Source organism: Ahaetulla prasina, chromosome 2 (assembly GCF_028640845.1).
Source record: "Ahaetulla prasina isolate Xishuangbanna chromosome 2, ASM2864084v1, whole genome shotgun sequence".
In the NCBI taxonomy this organism is placed as follows: Eukaryota; Metazoa; Chordata; class Lepidosauria; order Squamata; family Colubridae; genus Ahaetulla; species Ahaetulla prasina.
In genome coordinates this window covers 143899758-143921307 of record NC_080540.1, presented here as the reverse complement: position 1 = coordinate 143921307, position 21550 = coordinate 143899758, and the positions used below count along the sequence as shown (strand labels likewise).

The following is a 21550-nucleotide window of genomic DNA, read 5'->3' as shown; positions in this document are numbered from 1 at the left end:
AACATGTAGAACTGAATCAGCAGCTCCTTGGGCAGTTTGAGCTTACTGAGTTGGCGCAGAAAGAACATTCTTTGTTTTCCTTTCTTGATGATGTTTTTGATGTTAGCTGTCCATTTTAGATCTTGAAATATGATAGAACCTAGAAATTTAAAGGTTTCTACTGTTGATACTGTGTTGTCTAGTATTGTAAGAGGTGGAAGCATGGAAGGGTTTCTCCTAAAGTCTACCACCATTTCTACGGTTTTGAGTGTGTTCAGTTCCAGATTGTTTTGGTTGCACCACAAAGCTAGTCGTTCGACCTCTCGTCTATATGCGGATTCTTCATTGTCTCGAATGAGACCAATCACTGTTGTGTCATCTGCGAACTTCAGTAGCTTAACAGATGGATCATTGGCGATGCAGTCATTGGTATACAGAGAGAAGTGGGGAGAGCACACAGCCTTGGGGGGGCCCTGTGCTAATTGTACAGGTATTTGATGTGATCTTGCTTAGCTTCACCTGCTGCTTCCTGTTTGTTAGGAAGTTTGTGATCCACTTACAAGTCTGTTCCAGTACCTGTAGCTGGTTTAGCTTAGTTAGAAGAGTGTCTGGAATGATGGTATTGAATGCTGAACTAAAGTCTACAAAGAGGACCCTTGCATAGGTCTTTGGAGACTCAAGATGTTGTAGGATGTAGTGCAGAGCCATGTTAACAGTATCATGTGTTGATCTATTTGCTCGGTATGCAAATGTGAATTAACAATAATTTCTTCCTGAAGAAAATGTGAGAATTTCCTTATCTCCAGTTTACAGTTAGACTTTTATAAATCTATAATATATTTATTTGTATTATTGTAACAGTTGCTCGGAGTCACTTAGTCACCTTTTTATGAATAAATGCATGCTAGGAAAGCTGATATGAACAGGTTTGGTAGGAACGGAGATTTTCTTAAGAAAAGAAAATACAAAAGTAGAGGCAGTCTTCGATGTACGACCACATTTGAGTCCAAAATTTATGCTGCTAAGCAAGACAGTTATCAAATGAATTGCACCTGATCTTGAGACCTTTCTTTGCCACATTTGTTAAGCAAATCACCAAAGTTGTTAAATGAATTGTGCAGTTGTTAAACCAACCTGGTTTCCCCCATTGTCTTTGCTGGCTGGAAGCCAGATGGGAAGATTATAAACGGTGATCAGATGGGACGCTGCAACTGTCAATAAATACAGGCCGGTGGGCAAATGCCTGCATTTTGATCACATGGCCATGAGGATGCTACAATGCTCTTAAGTGTGGAAACCTGTCATAAGTCACTTTTTTTCAATGCCTTTGTAACTTTATAAACAATCACTAAATGAATCAAGGTCTACCTGTACAACTGTTGGAATTTTAGTCAGTTGCTGTGTGAGACTGCTTTACCACTAATAATGGTAGGTGTAACAGGTGTAGGTGTAACAATTCTGAGCAAGGACATTGCTCCTCCACATAATTAACTGTTGCAAACCTTTATTTTGTTTCGTTTTCCAGCCAGAAGGGCCTCCCTTTCTTCCTATATCTTGCTTTGGCTCATATGCATGTGCCTTTGGTTTTGTCTGAGGCACCTTGGAATCCATCTTGCCAAGATCCCTATGGAACGTACTTGAAGGAAATGGATGCTTTGGTGGGACAGATAAAGGATGCAGTTGACATCACAGCAAAGGAAGATACATTCCTCTGGTTTACAGGTGAAGTTTTAAAAAAAACGAATCCCTCACTGCAGTGGCACAGAGATGTCATTTTGGTAGGAACATTTGAAAGTCTATCCAGAGAACTTGCTGGATACAATAGCATGAATCATCCTGATAAATTATATAATGAAGTATTTTAAATGTCTCATGTGTGGTGGCTAGGGATGAAATCCAGTGCATGAAACTAAAACATCCCTGAAAGATAGCTGCCAAGTCACTGCTTGAATACACCAGGCCCACCTGCAGTAAAAGTATAAATAGATGTATCACGACCCGTCTTATTTATTTCCGGTGCTGCTTTTGTTCTGCAGTTAGCTTCATTTTCTTCCATTGTCTGCCCCCCCCCCTCCATTGTTTCTTTCTTTGCACAGACTTTAGAAGTTAATGAAGGTTAGATTCCATAGGCCGAACTCAAGTCTCGTATTGCAATGCAGGTAATCCAGGTTTCCAGATTTTGACGTCATTAAGAGGAACAATCTTTTATTCTTTGTTACTCCATAGTTGGGCTTGTGCTAGCAACACACACACTAAAACACTTGCACCTGGTCACCCTGGTTAAAAATAAACTTCAGTCATTTAGAGGGAGTCCTCGGTTTACAACCACAACTGAGCCAAAAATTTCTGATGGTAAGCAAGACAGTTGCTAAGCGAGCCCTGTCCCATTTTAGGACCTTTCTTGCCACAGTTGTTAAGTGAGTCATTGCAGTTGTTAAGTTACTAACCTAGTTATTAAGTGAATCTGGCATCCCACTGACCTTGCTTGTGAGAATATCACAAAAGGAGACTGCAACCATCATAAATAACAAACCATTTGCCAAACATCCAAGTTTTGACTAGGTGACCATCGGGATGTTGCAATGGCTATAAATATGAAAAATAGTCATAAGTCACTTTTTCAGTGCAGTTATAACTTCAAAGGATCACTAAATGAATGGTCAAGGACCACCTGTATTTGGGAAGTGGGTGTTTTATTATGTTGCCTACAGATTCCAGGAGAACCTACCTATTCTGAAACAGCATAACTACCAGCCCAAGTTGAATAGAACTGAGCTGAAAGGGGCCTTGGAAGTCTTCTAGTCCAGCCCCCTGCTCAAGCAGGAGAACTTACACCATCTCAGACAAGTGACTGTCCAGTTTCTTCTTAAAACCCTCCAGTGATTGAGCGACCACAATTTCTGAAGGCAAGCGGTTCCACTGCTTAATTGTTCTTACTGTTATGAAGTTTCTCCTTAATTCCAGGTTGCTTCTCTCTTTGGTAAGTTTCCAACCATTTTTTCTTGTCCTGCCCTCTGGTGCTTTGGAGAGTAATTTGACCCCTTCTTTGTGACAGCACCTCAAATACTGAAATCATGTCACCCCTAATTCTTCTTTTCTTTAGACTAGCCAGTAGAATGAAACTCTTTCATCTGGGTCTATAGCCTCATCCAGATACCCTGGAACTTCTGCTAAAATGGGCAGCAGACAAATTTAATAAACTCACATCAAGGTTCTGAGAAGATAGAGCTCCCCAAAAGCATCTGACAGGCTGATGATTTATGACAGATACGTGCTTCTTGCAAACAACCACCGATTCTTAAAATTGGTCCCATAGAGACTTATTTTGTCATACACTCAATAGGTTCTAAGAGCTTTAGAGACAAAAAGATGGAGATTGATTCAGGAAGGCCTCCTTTTGTAGTATCAGCTGGTAGCTCCTGCCTTCCAAATGAATCTCTGATAATAAAAATGTTGTACCTTTAGGAGTTCATGGAACAAATTAAAAAGTTGCTGCGGTAGAGTAGAGTATATTTTTTGTGTGCTCGTACTTGCTGTATTTGAAAGAGCTTTAGCAACCTTATCCATTGCTAGATTTAGTCATAAACGAGCATGGTTTTTCTCAGAAATGGTTTTTAAATCAGTGGGACAGCCAGCTAAATAATGATGCTTGTTATTAATGTTCAGATTAATGTACTGAAACTGTAAAATTGATGTTCAGATTAATTTGCTGCTCTGGTATTTTGGTGCTTCAAGCTGTATTGTAACTGTTTGTATATCTTTGAAATCTGTATCTGACTTTTTGGATGAGTTTTCCTGGGCTTCTCCTTTTAACTTCAATAATCCACCAGTGTCACATGGTCTTGGATGACCCATCTCTTGAATTCTATTGAGTAAACTTATTTTCTCCAAAACAACTGGGCTCCTATCTGAAAAGAAAAATCAGCACACAAGTTCTGTTTTTATGAAAGTGCCTTTTTTGCTGTTTTTTTTATAAAAAGCCAGAGTAAAGGCTTCAGATTCAGTGTAGATTTGTTAAACTGATTGAGAGCATAGCATACAGTTCTGTTCTCCTTTGAATCTTAAGAGTATCTTTGCTCCTTCTGAACCTACAACACTTAAGTAGCTGTGGCTGAGTTTTAGCCATGAAGCAGATGAGGTGATACTACTGGCTGATTCTAGATTGTTCTCAATAAAACCTGTGCGGTGCAGGTTAACCTTGGCAGGAATTCTTTCTTGTCACCAAATTTAATGTGGGTGATGAACAGACTACCCAATTTACTTACAATTTTAAAGGGGTTTTGCACGTATCAGTAGTCCGTTTTGAAGTTGTTCGCTACAGGCACTGTTTCTTTGAACGAATTCTTCAATTCTAGCCAAAAACACAAACCTTTGACTAATAATTAAGCACTTCATTACATAAGAACAAAATAGCCAGTTCTGAAGTCTGCCATTAATGAGTTGTTTTCTCCCAAGTGAGGGAAGTAAAAGGTGGTTCATTAAACTCCAAGGCAAACTCTTTCTTATTATTGTTTTGTCTCCTTATCCTTAAGAATTATTCAAGTGGCAAATAGCTTTCCTCCTCACTCAGAAAAAAAAGTCTCTCTGCAAGTTTGTTTTAAGAAAAAAACAATGTTAATCTTTTAGAGTTCGTAATTGTCCTGCTTCATAGTCCTGTTTAGATTCCTCTTGAAGGCAAGGGACCCATTTGCTATTCAGTGTGGTTTGGCAGCCAGGTTTTCTTTGTAAAAAAAATACAAATTTTATGAAAGAAATTTTTGTTAAACAAATTCACTGTTATGCATCATCCAGACATACTCTTGTGAGATGGTCAGCCATATAAATATGACAAATATTTCTTGACAAAATAAAATCAATGTAAATATTAGAAAAGAAAGAGTAAAAATAAGAATAATGAGTAAGTAGAATAGATGTAAATGTAAATAGAAGCGGAAAAGAAAAAAAAAAGGTTCCAATCTTGACAAATTACAATATTGTCACTATAACTGCTGAGGAAATTAATGAACACAAGAAGGCGCCCAACTGCACACAGTATAAGAACTTCCATATTAGCCCTATGTTATTCTGCAGGAGAATATGCCAGCTCTGTTTGGTGTAGATCAAAAACCTGCAAAACAGGAAAAGATGGGAAATGGGTTGAACTAGTCATCATCTGGAAAAAGCCCACACTTCCCAGGGAGGCTGTGAACTCCTGAGTCATTCCAGATCCTAGCCTAGCTCAGGATTTGAAGACTATTCTCTCAGGCTCAATAGTCTCTTGTAAAGCATCCTTATACATTAGAATTTCAAGAAGGATAGAGGTAGCCTTTGCTATTTATTTTTCTTCCAGCCAATACATTTGTTGCCGTGTTTCCCCGAAAATAGGACAGGTCCCAAAAATAAGGCCAAGCCCTTATTTCGGGGTTCAAAAAATATAAGACAGGGTCTTATTTTCGGGGAAACATAGTAGGCCAACTTGATCTAATCACCAAGTTTTGCATAATCGCCATGCTTGTTTGTTGATGTCTGTTCAGTGAAAGCTACCCGTTTGGTTTCTGCAGTCATAACTTTTATTATAGAATTGTACCTAACATGATACTTTTTATTTTGGTAGGTCAGGTATTCTAACAAAAAAGTGACAATTTCTTTTGTTTTCTCTGAAAACGTTTTTAATAATTTATTAAATTCCTGCATTAAGGAACAGGTGAATCCCTGCAGGGATGGAATTCTGAGGTTCTTCCATATCCTTTATAATCTTGTACCTTCCTTTCCAACTTCATATAACCCATTTGATAGTATAAGAAAAAGAAGCTTGATAAAGCCTGATTAATCATGTGCTAATATAAATAATATTCAGTTGAAAGAAATGGGAACTACACTCTTTGGCCCTTGAACCGTAACCTTGCTGTGGCTGCTCCCATTGTTTCCAATGAGAGACACCTTCCTGTTCTGTTTGTCAACAGGTCTCCTCTTATCTTTCTAGGGGACAATGGTCCTTGGTCTGAGAAGTGTGACTATGCAGGAAGTGTTGGTCCATATACAGGGATGTGGCAACAAAAAAAAGGTAATGTCACTTTTTAAAAGTTCTCTTCAGCTTTTCTGATTAGAAAATTTGGGTTGCATTTTCTTTTTTTATTACATTTTCTTTCTCAATCTAATGGCTCATCTTTCTTTTTTTGAAACATGCTTCGCTGGGCACATTGCTGCATGAAATTAGAGGGCTATCCTATAGTCAGTTTTGCCTCAAGCAGTCATTTATGAAATGCTGTCAAAGTGGGAAAGTTGTCTGTGTGATGCTCACTCTTCCAAACATGATAAAGAAATATGTTTATTATTATTATTAAACATTTAAATGTTATGTAACATCAAAAACAAACCCTTTAATGGTTTATAGCCATTTATATTATTTATTCACGCTATTGAGATTGTATTTGACCCTTGGATTATTTCATCAGCGGCATCAAGTTTGAAATGAGGATCCCTTTTACTTTTTATGGTTCCTCGCACACTTATTTTTCATGGTTTAAAAATGCTGTCGTAATGGAACTTTGCACCCTTCTACCATGTATCAGAACAGAGACTAACGTCCTCTCAGCTCAGTCAGCAAAGGAAGAGGGATAGTTATTTCTGTTATGCAGACAGGAAAGTGCAGCGTAAATGCAGATCTTTCCTGGTTTTGTATCTGATACCCTTCTTGGTGTGTATGTCTGTGAGTGACTACACTTGAACTGATGCTCTTAAAGTCATACTTTCCCAGTTACTCTTTGGGAATAGCAGTAGCTGGCTTTTCCACATCTGTTTCCTGTCCATTTCCAAATATAGAAGGGGAAAAAAGATTGAGGCAGAACTCCCACAGAGGAAGTCTCAGAGTTTCTTTTCGTTGTTTAAAAACTGTTCTGTAAGTTTTAAAAGATCATATCTTGACACATGATATAATTTCATTCATGCAAATGAATGTCTCAGATTGGCAGCCCTTGCTTTTCCAAAATAAAATCTATGTCATAGAAATAATTAATTCATTGAGCTTATTGCAGGGCAGCTACCCCATTAGAAGTCTTTAAAAATCAATTGGGAAAATTCATAGAGAAAGGCTCACAGCATCAAGGTAGTGCCTCACTGTGGGTTTTATTATTATTAGGATGATGATTATGATGATTATTGATATTTGTGACAGACCAGTGTGTGAGAGAATGATTAATGCCAGCAACGAATAAAACTGAAATAGTGGTTGGCTAATTTGCTAGCTTTCTTTATCTGTATATCAATAAGCTTTTTGACTTGAAGCAATTTTTAAAAATTAATTATTAAAAAAACCCCAAATCAAATTTACAACAGATTGAAATGTTGAATAAAGTACAATATGCAAATATAGCATATATAACACAACATCGAAATGATGGAAAAGGTTTTAAATGCAGGGAAAATACAGCTCCAAAGTACTGTCAGCATAAATGCTAGGTGAGTCTCCTGGGGAAGAATGCAAAAAAAAAAATAGAAGGAGAAATGGAAGAGGAGGAAGGAGGGGATGGGAGAAGGGGCAGAAGGAAGAAAAGAAGGAGGAAACTGTATTGATCATCAATCAAAACAGAGCTGGAAGGGACTTTGGAGATCATCTATCTAGTCCAACCTCCTTCTTTTTCACTATCACCCCAGTCTAAGGAATGAGATGAAGTTCCAACACACTGTCCCATTATAGCTATAACTCAGTTCTTAAACGGTTATCTTACCTGAAGATGCTAGCTATTTTCTTGCTTTTTTTTTTTTTTGAACACAAGGATCTAGGAAAAAAATATGAATCTGTTCATAAGAGGGGAGACCTTCATTAAGAAATACTAAAAATATTTCCTTGAGGAAAACCTACCACCACCTATGTCTTGTTGGGATTGAAAGTCTTACAGATATATGAGATAATTCTCTACAGCTTTTTGGAGAATCTGTAAGAAGTGTTTGGAAAAGAGTGACATCTGAAATTGGTCCAGAAACATCTCCTTTGCTGCTAATTTTCCATTTTTGGTTTTTCAGTTTCTCTCCTGTTTCTTTCATTTCAGGAACATTTTGTTTCTGTCATCTCTCAGATTTTCCCAGGAATCTTTTTGTAATTTGTAATTCGATGCAGTAGAGAATGTGAATAGCCTCTGTTGAAATAAATACCAGAATATGAATTCTTTCTGTTTCACAAAGATTTGATCCAGAAAATGTCTATTCGAGCTGATATTTATTTGATATTCTTTGTGCTTCAGGACAGTGCATGAAGGAAAGACAGGTCAATTTTTCAATTGGCTGCCATTTATTTGAACTCAAGGCATTTGGAGAGGGGAAGGAACTAAACTGAGTCTGTTTTCTTTAGCCCACTTTTCAGTGGAGAACCTTTACATTTAATAAGCAAAACTGGAGGTATGTCACAAGTGTACCTGTTGTTATACTGAGTCAGTGCTTCCAGTTGTGAGCCCCATAAAACCTGGGTTTTGTTAAGAGAGTAATCAAACAATTTCGTGATGGACATCTAAAAGAAACCAGGCTGGGTGAGCTAAATCTTTTTACTCCAGGGAAAAAAAAAACATTTGTAATGAAGGGATATTCCATCAGGACTCAAACATTTGAAGTTGCACAGAGAGCCCCAAGGGCACAATTTTCCGTGTAAGCTAAGGGCATAACAAGTAATCATTTTACAATAAAGTTACCTTCAAGTTGTCCTTAGTTACTGGTACAGTTTTGGATATTTTCATGTATTTATAGTATCATGGCAACCCAGAACAACACTTGTTGGTTTTTTTTACTGTCCCCCTCCTGGGATATCTTGGCGGCTTACAGGATGAATTTACCTATCTTAACTTCAGATGCTGCAGCATCTGGAGGCCCTTTTACAGCAGCAAAGTACAGGCAGTTCTCAGCTTACAAGAGTTTGTTTAGTCACTGTTTGAAGTTACAATGGCACTGAAAAAAGTGACTTTTGACCATTTTTCACATTTATGACTGTTGCAGCATCCCTATGATCATGTGATAACAATTCAGTTACTTCACAACTGATTCATATTTATGACGGTTGTAGGTTCCAGGGTCACTTATCATCTTTAGCAACCTTCTGACAAGTAAAGTTAATGGGGAAGCTAGATTCAATAAGCGCACAAACATGCCTACCGTTCCTGTCCTATTGTTTTCTGAGGTTTTCACGGGTGTTTGTATATAGGTCTTTGGTTGTTCGGGTTTTCTCCCGTGTAAAATTGGAAGTGTCTTGGCAACGTTTCGACAAAGTCTCATTCGTCATCTTCAGGCTTCAGCTTGCTCCCAGAAGCACGAAGAAGCACATTGCTCCCAGAAGCACGAAGCTGAAGCCTGAAGATGACGAATGAGACTTCGTCGAAACGTTGCCAAGACACTTCCAATTTTACACGGGAGAAAACCCGAACAACCAAAGACCTATATATATATATATGCTTATACCTCTTAATATTTACTCATATATATGTTTATATACTATATAATCTTTTTATATGATGTTGTGACAAAATAAATAAATAAATGATTTACTTAATTTATTGATTTAAAGCAATAAAGGCCATAAAACGGAGCAAAACTCACTTAGCAACTGTCTCGCTTAACAACTGAAATTTTAGGCTCAATCGCAATCATAAGTTGGGGACTGCCTATACTGTACAAATTGAATTAGTCTAGTAGCAAAGACATATTTTATGGTTTTCTACTAGGAATAACCCATGAGATGATGATGATGATGATGATACAGACATTGCTGTCATTGGAAAGAACCGTGTCTCATTTCTTGATATAGACATCCCAAGAGACAGTAGCGTTGAAGGCACAGAATCGGAAAAGATGACAAAATAACAAGCTTTGAAATAAAAAATCACAAATTTTGGAAAAAGTGGTATGGGGCAGTAGGTGCAATACCATGGGTCTTTAGAAAAAATTAGATTGTCTAAATTTGGAATAATTTACAACCACCCAATTACTAATAACAGCAAAATTGATTATCTCATTCGTTATTAGGTACAGGTAGTCCTTGACTTACCATAATTGAACCCAAAGCGAGACAGTTGTTAAGTGAATTCTGCCCCATTTTACAACATTTCTTGTGGAATCAATGCATTTGTTAAGTTAGCAGCACGCTTGTTAAGTGAATCTGGCTTCCCCATTGACTTTGCTTGTCAGAAGGTTGCAAAACTTGATCCTGGGAAACTGCCACAGGCATAAATATGAGTCAATTGCCAAGTGTCTGAGTTGTGATCACACATGATCATTTGGGATGCTGCAACGGTTATAAGTGTAAAAAACAGTCACAAGTCTCTTTTCCAGTGCTTTTGTAACTTTGAATGGTCACTAAACAAATGGTTGTAAATTGAGAACTACCTGTATTACGTTTACAGCTGCAAGCCGTTCAGTAGGATTCAAATCATGAAGAAGAAAATCAACCAACATCAGCTAAGAAAGCTGATAAATAGAAATAGCAAAAGTCATTCAAAAAAAGTTTGAGTTGTGGTGACTTGGCTATGAATAATACTTGGGTACTTGTTATTAGCTTTCTTGGCAATAGTCTGAAGTGGTTTGGCACTACATTTTTCCAAGCCTAACCTTCACCCTTGGATTTTCTGATGGTTTTCCATCCAAATATTAAACAAATTCAACCCTGATTAATAGCTCAACTCAGATACCTCCATCTTAACTGGGGAATAACAGTCTTGGTAGGGATAACAACAAAAACTGTAATTGTTATGCTCTGCCCTTCCAGAAGCCAGGTTAATCCTCTCAAAATGGTTTCTGGTATACCACTAAACTTCTATTTCAGTTTTTGAATTTTGCTTATCATTCCCATCTCCCCACTCCCTAAATACATAGGCTTCCATGTGGGAGGACAACGCCTGCAGGAGATTTTTGTATATGCATGCACATAAGGACAGGACTTTAGTCATAATACATGCCATCACTTGCAAGTTCTATACTCTTTCCCCCACCCTCAGATACTTGTCCCTGTCTGCACTGCATCAAAAAACAACAGGCGACCTAGTTCAGGTAAGTGAGGACAGATAGGTTGGGTCACACATAACTTTTTCCCCGGTATCTCATTATTTGTTCCTTTGTTTTTTAATATCTGCTGGAGAACTGGCTTTATTGCTGCCCGCAACTATTCTATAGGCATAGTCATTAGAGCAAGATCTGTTTGAGAATAATTGATTTTTTAAAATCTAGATTTACAAGGGAATAGAAGGGGAACATTAAATTTGCAGATGGTGTGCAGTGCTCTATAGCGTCGTTTTGAGGGTAGGAGAAGACAGTTTATGTCCAGGATGCGAGGGGTCTGTAAATATTTTCACGGCCCTCTTCTTGATTTGTGCAGTATACAGGTCCTCAATGGAAGGCAGGTTGGTAGCAGGTTGGTAGCAAAACAATGGATGGAAACTAATCAAGGAGAGAAGCACTATTCTCTCCTTGATTGATCCAATACTCTCTGGAATTAAGCAAAAAACTTCCTAACAGTGAAGGCAATTAACCAATGGAACAGCTTGCCTCTAGATGTTGTGGGTGCTTCACCACTGGAGGTTTTTAAGAAGAGACTGGACAGCCACCTTACTGAAATGGTAAAGGGTCTCCTGCTTGTGCAGGGGGCTGGGCTAGAAAACCCCTTCCAGCTCTATTCTCAAGTCCTAAAAGAAGGGTGTGACTTAAAGTGTCTGTCATTTATCTGAATGCCAGAAGCAAGGTTATGGTTGCCAAATTTTCAGTTGTTTGTTAGGGTTAGACTTTCAATCTGCTTCATGCTGTGAAAAGCTATTACACTTTTTTAATATCAGGATGCTTTGGAAGATGTAAATCCTGGCCAAATTGTTTTCTGCTCTGTTGGACAACCATAGTGAAGTGAATGCTTGGTGGGGGGTGGGGAGGGAAATGAAGTTTGCCAGTTTTGGAGATGAGCCAAAGACCTTTCAGAGATAACCGGATTAGTCTGACCTGCTTCCTATGTTTCTGTGTGAAGAGGCAAAGGGGAAATTGCCTACAGTGCGGGCAGGAGGGATAATTTTTTAAACTGTGCCAGGTTTATCATTATATAAATGTTTTTGCAGTCTAATGAAACAGTTTGTGCAATAAACATTTTCAAATCTTATTATATAAATGGAGTGTAGACTCACCCTGCTTCATCCCCATCTTGACATCTGGACCTGGAAGCAAAGCTAAATAGTCTTGAAATTTGTGGGAAGTGGGTTGGTTGTTTTTTTTTTTTCCATTTATGTAGTTTTGCTGACACAGTTCTTCAAATCTCCAAATCTTAAACCCTGAAAACATTTGTAAGTTTTGATATCCTCTAAAGATGTTTTTGCTGCTTGGGAGGGAACCCTCATGGTTTGGCCTTGTTCTTTGAAAAGGAGCGACTCTTCCTTAGCTTGATCCCTGATGTCTAATTCTCCCTAATCTAGCAGCATCTTTCATAATATGAATCTTCAATTCTAGCTGTCTCCATGGCAAATTCCCAGGTCTAACATTATTCTGGAGCTACGCAGTTTTAGGTAAATGTAAATAAATATACTGATTGGGAAAATTGGGCTTTTATGGGTGTCATTCATTCACCAGGTTGTTCTCTGCAACATCTTGGGTCTACTAAGCTTTCTCAAGGGTTCCTAAAAGAAGGTCATTTAAGTGGGGCAGAAATTGATTTAGCCAAGTATAAAACTTGCACCCAAAGGTAACTTGATACATACTATGTCATGCTGTCTTTTTGAAACTACTTTGAGTCTTCAGAAGCTGCCATATAGCAATAGCACTTAGACTTATATACCACTTCCTAGTGCTTTACAGCTGACTCTTAAGCGGTTTACAGAGTCAGCCTATTGCCCCCAACAATCTGGGTCCTCATTTTACCGACCTTGGAAGGATGGAAGGCTGAGTCAACCTTGAGCTGGTGAGGAAATCCAAAAATATCTCAGATACTGAGTAGACCTTGGGGTCTTGGCTCTTCAGAAGAAAATGAGACAATACTGAGACCTTATACTAATATTTATTCTGTATGTGCAACTATTTTCCTTTGTTGGGGTTTGTTTTTTGGGGGTGTATCATTAAATATCTTAATAGATACCTTGTCTTTTCTTTCCTATGACATTTTGTATTCTTGGCTGAAAAGGATTACTTTCTTCTGCACCCTTACTTAATAATTCTTTTTTGATTGATTGATTGATTGATTGATTGAATATAAAAGTATTGGCCAACAAGCATCTGAAAACGTGGGGGTTTTTTTTCCTTTTTAAATTTTACAGGTGGTAGCTCAGCAAAGCAAACAACCTGGGAAGGAGGACACCGCGTTCCCACAGTTGCATATTGGCCAGGGAAGATCCCAGCAAATGTGACGAGCCCTTTGATGTTAAGGTAAGAGACAAAAATGCTTTCTGTTATGGATTGTTCATATAAGATTCCTGTATGGTCCATCTAGAACAGTGTGTAGATGACTGACTCCCAAACCATAGCAAGCTGAGCTGCTAGAACAGCTGAGAACACACATTCCTAAACATGGAAGAATTTGTCATCTCTGAAGTGATAAAAACGATAAATAAAAGGTAATGACCTCTGTAAAGTTCCACAGCATTTTGCAATCTATTGCTTTTCTTAACCTCTTTCAGGCCAGTAGAGAGCATTTGTAAACAAGGTTCCAGAATAGGGTTGTTGAACATCCAAGCAGGTCAATTGCTGATACTTCATTGTTTGTTAGAGATGTTTGTTCTCCTAAATAAAGCTGAATTTGAAAGGGATCAAAAGTTTACTTTTGACATGTTTGCTCAGAAACAGTTATCAAAATATTTTTCTTCTTAGGATTATAATAAACATCTGTTATAATTCTGGAACTGCTTTAGCATCGTTGGTCTGGAATAACTAGTTTTGTCTCAGAAGGAATCAAAGGAATTGATGCTGTATATTGCCAAACTATATTTCTTTAAATTAATCTTCATGTTGTCTTGGTCAGGATAACTGCATATGGGATGAAAGTTGCCCATTCAGACATTCCTACCATTAACTTACCAATGTGAAAATTGCACACTTCCTAGTGAGCAAGATATAAATATCAATTTGGGTCCATCTTGATGTTATGATTGCAAAGACTATTAGCAACATTCAGACAGGTGGAATATGCCTGGTTTCATTTGGCTTGGTTACTTTAATTTTTGCTCCCACATGACAGGAAAGGAGTTTGGATTTAATTAAGCCATATTTAATTAAATTTAATTAAACCATATTTGTTGTAGTTTATGTCATTGGTTTCAACAACATAAAGAATAACTAAGCCAGATTTGGAAAACATATCTTAATATTGGTAGTAAGGCTTCCAAGGTGAGTAAAGCAGTGCAATACAATAAGTAAATACATGAAGGAAAATTAGACTCTTTACTAAGATTAATCACTCCTCCACCGATTCCTTCCAGTTCCAGCTCCCCGCACAGAACACAACCAGCACTTCCCACCCCCAAAATGGTGGTACCTATTTACAGTATCTACTTGCAAACAATGCTTTCAAACTATTAGTTGGGAGGAGCTAGGGACAAGAGAAGGGAGCTCACCCCGTTCCGCAGAACTGGACTTGGACAACCAGAGTGCTGGCAATTGTTCAGCACATCCAACTTCATTAAGCCTCTGCGTCACCACAGCACGCAGCGGGTTAGAATATATGTGTTTATACCAGGTGTTTGCTACTATAGGTAGTCCTTGTTTAGGTACCACAACGACGCTACAGAGCACTGTACACCAGAACAACTAGACACAAGAACAATTTCTTCCCGAAGGCCATCACTCTGCTAAACAAATAATTCCCTCAACACTGTCAAACTATTTACTAAGTCTGCACTACTATTAATCTTCTTATCGGTCCCATCACCCATCTCCTTCCACTTACGATTGTATAACTGTAACTTTGTTGCTCGTATCCTTACGATTTATATTGATATTGATTGTTTCCTGATTGCTTGTTTGTGATTAATAATATCACAATTAATATGACTATTAACTGTTAAGTCATTAAGTGTTGTATCATTAAGTGTTAAGTGTTGCACCTTGATGAAGGTATCTTTTCTTTTATGTCCCCTGAGAGCATATGCACCAAGACAAATTCCTTGTGTGTCCAATCACACTTGGCCAATAAAAAATTCTATTCTATTCTACAATTGGGATAGACCACACATTCATTAAGCTAACGGTTGGTTGTTAAGTCAAACTGTTACTGTGTTTTCAATCTTCAACTTTTCTTTGGTTTACAGACTTACAGAGAGTGTAAATGTGAAGATTGGTTGCCAAGTTACTTTTTTCATTACTGTTGTAATCATAAACAGTGGTTAAATGAGGGCTACCTGTATTGCCATATGCCTAAAAGGTTGAGTATATTTCAGGTAAATATCTGTGGGGTGGTCCTGTCATAGTTGCACAGTCAAGAACTTTAGGGAGTGAGATTTCATCTTCTTTGAACTTCACAATATTTTGGCATTGTCTGGGTAGACCTCAACCTGCATTAAATGTAGCTAAGTGCCTTTTTTTGCCAGGGTCCTAACAATCCATTGTCCTCTTACTCCTATTTTGGGCAGGGTATTTGCCTTTCACAGCTTTAAATTTGTCTTTAATTTAAATAATTTATTATGTCACTAATAATTTGGTTTCATTTGCAACTTCAGATGAGTTCCACAGGTGTTATTTCTTTATTACTGGAATTATAAAAGTAATTTTCACCCATGGAAGTGTCACAGCAGTTCTAATTAATGCTAATGCTACAACACTTTGTGCATTTAGTTATTTATTTAAAGTATTTGTACTACCTCAGCAATTCATGGCTGTTACATAAACCACTCACAGAAGTTCGTGGTAATATTATTTCCAGATGCATTTTAAGTACTATCCATCAGATCTGAAGCATGAGACTTGGGGACACATCTCCATGTCAATTTCTGTCTGCTTGCTTTGATCCTGCAGTGAAATGTTCTTTATGTTCCATTGTAAGGTTAGGTTTTTAATTGATCAGTCAGTCAATCAATCTGCTATGCGAAATCAGGGCTGCTGCATCATGACCATTTTATTAAATCCATCAACTCCTATATTTTTGGAATACAATTTAATTTTTAGATTGATAGTTCTTGGATAACTGTTGATAAATTTTGCTGAAAGGAGATTATATCAAAGATTCTTTCCTCACTTCCTAGTTATAGAGCTCTTCCCTCATCCTCGAATCAGCAGAAAACTATTCTTGTGTAATATTTGTTGTCCTCTTTTCCAATCTATTTCCTTCCTCTTTTCCCAGTCACTGCCACCTACCCAACTTCCTTCCAATCTACCAGTAATTAGAAATAAAGCCTTAACAGATTTTACGCACTTTTAGCCTGTATGTGAATAGCAGCAGGATTAGAAGGAAACCAGTACTTGAACTCCAGAAAAATATTTTAAAATGTATTGTCAGTCAGCACGTATTTTAATCCTGGAAGAGAGCATTTGAATTCTATGCCTTTTAATAATTGAGAAAATAGTGTTCTCACAGTTTAGGAAAACTGAAATCCAGACAATATGCAAGTCTGAAATTGTATCTCAGATCTGTTTGCTAGCTAGTGAAGGCTAAAGAAAGGGGAACAGCATCCTATGATGAACAGATTTTTAAAAAGAGCCAGGAAGAACCTCTGCATAACGGTTTAAACCCCCCCTCAAAGTAGCTTCCAAAATAAAATAACAAGGTTAACATTTTAAAATAATCTTTCAAAAATTGGAAACAATTAGAAGTTTCAGGTTGGGGAAGCAAGAGACAGCAGCAAGGGATGGAAATTACCGTAACTCAGCTGCAATGGGGAAGAAGCAAGCGCAGGTTTCCTTGCTGGCAAGACTCCAGCATCTTATGGAAAAATTACTAGGTATCTATTAGGGAAAAAACTTATTAATTGTGCAAGTTTAACAAGGCTGATTGTTTCTTTGGAATCCTTAAGATTTTTTAAAAGTGTTCCATGCAAGATAGAAATAAGAAACAGATTCTTGTGACTCCTTATCCATTGAAAGTATTCTTATGACATAACACACTATATCTAACAATCTAATTAATTGATTGTGAAAGTATAACGGATAGCCATAAGGAAGAAAACTTACTGACAATGAATTAGTGAACAGTCACTAACAAATATTTGGATGTCAAATGATTTCCCTGCCTAGTTTTAGAGGATTAAGGTTTACTACAAACATTGAATAAACCACAGATAATGACTGGCATACGTCTTCTGTTCTGAAGCTAACTTTAGTTCAGTTACAGGATGTTTTGGAATATATAGGAAGGATTAAGTACAGCAGTGATGAAATTGTAAAACTGAATCTAGTTTTTCTCCTTTGTGCCTGTGACTTATGTTTCCCAATAAAAGCTCTACATTGGGTCTGCACCCGTAAGGAGGCAATTCTTTCCCTGAATTTTGTGGAGTTGGCACTTCTTTCTCCTTCCCTTGGGAAGAAATGGTATATCTCCCATTTCTCATAGGATAGAAATTATTTTTTCTACCATAATCTGCCATGCCTAATCACTTAGTTAATGGCTTTTGATGAATGCCACTAGCAAGGCCTTGATGATTTCCTGCTTCTTAAAAAATAGGCCAGTAAAGTAGGTCATCTAATGAATAGAAGAAATTGCACTGTCATTGATTGGTTGGTCCCTTGACTTAAGTCTGCAGTCTGAGAAACTTTCTCTCTATGAATGTGACTTCGTGTGCTTATGCAAGATGTTTATGGAAGAAACAGTGTCAGATTTACGTAGACAAAAAAAGAAATAAAAGAAAAATATGTTTTCCCATCATGTATTTATAGAATAAAGGTTCAGATAACTGGAATCTTCTAGTTTGTTTACTGGGGTCCCCATTTAGCACAACAGGTTGTGTGAGTAAAACCATGATTATTAAGACCTCATCCATGCCTCACTAATAATTTCTAGAAGATGTATTTTTTAGGAGAGATAAGGAGAGTGGACACACACACACAAAAAAACACACACACTGAAATGTGTCCTGTGCCAATTTGGCACATATCATTCAAAGGAGACAATCAAAATGACAAAAGGAAACAAAAAGACAAAACACTTCCTCATCAACAATCAACACCCAGATAAGCAAAGATTAACACCAAGATTAATGCTAGACCAACAATCAGGATGTAAACAATACCCCAATCAACAACTATTCCAATTCCAAACAAATAAGCTAACAGTAAACAACAGCCTAATCAAGAAACCAGCAAGATCACTCTTACCAACACCATCCACTTGTATATAAACAGAGAGCAAACCCTGCACTGGTCTACAAATATTCTATCTCTGCCAATTTATCATCTTAGGTTTGGGATTTTATTTATCTGACTAGAATCATTAAGATGGAGCGGGCATTACGGGAAGAACACTTACTTTAGGCCAAATAGGCGGCAGATGGTTTGAGAAGTAAAAAGACACTAAAGGGCGTTTAGGAGGGGGAAAGGAAAATTTTCATAATCTGTCAAGGCTTGTTTCATCCTCTTAAGTGGTATTTGGCAGCAGAAGAAACATAAAGCAAAAAGAGAAGACACAAGCCCACACGTATTCATTAGAAGAAGATTGAAGACGAGGATTGTGGGAAGTTTCACTTTTGAAGAGAAAAATCCTCCCTAAATAAAAGTTCAAATAATTGTCTTTCTTAAATATTCTGTTGGACTTATCTAGAAATAACTAGAGAGTGGAGGAAGACAGAATTTATAGACCACAAATAATAAAAAGACTGTAATATAGAAAGGCCACAGCACTGCAAAGTGCTAGGGTATCTTTTCTTGCCCTTCTTTGTTTGGGGCTTGCAATAAGAATTAGAAGTTGAGAAGAGTCTCCTCAGTTTTATTTGAACAGGTTTAGTTATTTCTCCAGGTGAGAAATACAGGGAGGGACTTTTGAAGCAGAGAGCAATTATAGCTTCATTTAGGATATGTCAAAAACTTCTCTGTGGTCTTCAGTAATTCTGCCTTAACAAAGATCACCAAGGATTCCATCAAACCAGTTCTCTAAAACTATCCACTTACAGCCGCTCCGAGTTTCTCTAAGAAATAATAGGATAGAATTGTAGGGCTGTGGGGCATTCAGTTCTGCATGACTAGAAAGTAAGGTTGTCCAAATACAGTAGGTGAGTAAATGAGATACAGGTAGTCCTCAACTTACGACCAAATTGATCCCAAAATTTCTTTTTGTAAGACAGTTGAGTAAGTTTTGCCCCATTTTATGACCTTTCCACTGTTGTTAAGTGAATCACCGCAGTCGTTAAGTTGGTAACATGGTTGTTAAGTGAATCTGGCTTCCCCATCGATCTTGCTTGCCAGAAGGTCACAAAAGGTGATCACATGACCCTGGGACACAGAAACAAGTCATAAATACGAACCAGTTGCCAAGCCTCTGAATTTTGATCAAATGTCCATGAGGACGCTGCAACGGTCGTAACTGAAAAGCAGTCACTTTTTCCGTTCTAACATTTAATGGTCATTAAATGAATGATTGTAAGTCGAGGACTAGCTGTCTTTGGGGCTGCAGTTCCAGAATTAACCTGAAGGCAAAAATATATTTGCATATATTTGATTAGATTTAGCTCCCTAAATGAAAAGTGTAGCCTAGAAATATCCTAGAAAATTATTGTCTTTCTGGGCAAAGATAGTGTCTGATAGAATTATTTTCTCTAAAAGCATAAAAATACTTGTGTATTTGTGTTGATTATGCTATTTCTCGAGAAAATCAAGACAGTTGTTACGCATATGATGATAATAGTTTCATGAAGAAAACTAGCAGTACTGTATTTCAGCAAGTTAGCTGCCATTTCTAGGGAGCGAGCCAGCCCCATGAAAAAGGTTCAAACTACTCCAAATACAGAAGAACAATTAAGTTAAATGAAGTATACCCACCGGAAGTCATGTAACACGCACTTGAGAATTAAGTCACACCAAATGATTCAGGAAGTGTTCATTTTCAGGGCAGAGATCATGGCAAAATTCTGCTGATGGACCTTCTTGTTCATAAACAAGAACACCCTGTTTTTACTGATATTTAATAATTAACTCCCGAGTGCTAAGTATGCACTCCAGTACTTAGACTGGACCAGTGAGCCATGGTCATGACTTTTTTCTTTCAGTTCTGTGTTCCCCTTCCAATGTTTCTCCTTGAGTTCATCCTTTGTTTCATGCTGATTACTTTCCCTACAGTTATATGAGTTGCCTATGATCCTGTTGCCCTGTTACTTTCCAAATCCCAATAGTAACCAGGGAAAGAAAGTGAACAGAGACCCTGTGAGAACTCTTGAGTGACTAGGGCACCACAGGTGACCACATGATACGATCACTTTGCTCAAGCTAAACAAGCCTGATCTGATCACTGCCTTAATGGGGAAAACTCCCATTATGTGTGCTTGTTGAGGGACATGGGGCAGAGGGGTGAGCACTTAGGTAGAAAGCAGGGGTGAAATGCTTCTGGTTCGGACCGGATCATGCGATCTGGTAGCGATCGTGGCTGGTGGTTCTGCAATCCAGTAACCCACCCACCCACCCACCCGGATGTCATTACTTCCTGGTTTTAACCAGGAAGTAATGTGTTTTTTACCTTTTCCGCATGCGAAGGTCTGCGCACGCATGTGACACACACAAGCAAAGTGAGCGCGTGCACTTCCAAAACCAGTAAGGAAGGCAAGTAGATTTCACCCCTGGTAGAAAGATACCGAATACATATACAGGGAATTTCATATTTTGTGTTTTATTAGTTCCCTTCTCATACTTTGGAAGACATGAAGAAAGTGAGAATTAAACACAGGTAGTTTTTGACTTACCACCTTTCATTTAATGACCATTCAAAGTCACAATGGCACTGAAAAAAATGAGTGATGACCATTTTTCACATTTCCTACTGTTGCAGCATCCCCATGGTCATGTGATCAAAATTCGCACTCTTGGCGACTGGCTCATATTTATGACTGGCTCATATTTATATGTATCCCGGGATCATGTGATCACCTTTTGTGACCCTTTGACAAGCAAAGTCAATGGGAAAACCAGACTCACTTAACAGCCATATTACTAACTTAACTGCGGTGATTCATTTAACAACTGTGGCAAGAAAAGTCATAAAATGGGACAAAACTTATTTAACAACTGAAATTCTGGTTTTATTTGGGGTTGTAGGTCGAGGACTTGCCAGTAATATGGTGGTAAATGTGCTTCTAAGTTAAATTCCTTTACCAGTCTAGTTCTGTGAGCTGCCTATTGCACTTTTTTGGTCTACCATCTTCATCATCATTCTCAGCAAGCTAAACAAAATTCTGTCACATCCGTTATATTTTTTGCTGAATTTTTCATGCCTTCTTCTTCCTTTGACTTAATGTTAAGCAGATAACCCTCAATTTTCCCATCCCACAATCTTCACTTTGAATAGGAGACAGGATCTTATTCTGCATCAGTTTGCATAATATTTAACCTCTACTTCAGTGAATAATATAAGTAGACTGCAGAATGGCAGGACAGTTGTTCGCTTTCCCCCCCTCCCAACACACACACACTAATGAGATTATTTGACATAGTGAGCCTGGCTGTTTTCATCAGACATGTATATCTG

The 21550-nt window shown here is 37.9% G+C and overlaps 1 protein-coding gene across 17 annotated transcripts in view; it reads left to right on the top strand.

Annotated features, from left to right (window-relative positions):
• The window catches only part of ARSG (arylsulfatase G), a 157195-nt gene that overhangs the window by 77825 nt on the left and 57820 nt on the right, over window positions 1-21550 (top strand). For all 17 annotated transcript variants that reach the window (XM_058170409.1, XM_058170399.1, XM_058170402.1 and 14 more), the window contains exons 7-9: window positions 1505-1701; window positions 5942-6022; window positions 13218-13326. In XM_058170409.1, coding sequence (XP_058026392.1) covers window positions 1505-1701; window positions 5942-6022; window positions 13218-13326 — 387 coding nt within the window. The remainder of the gene's footprint in view (window positions 1-1504; window positions 1702-5941; window positions 6023-13217; window positions 13327-21550) is intronic.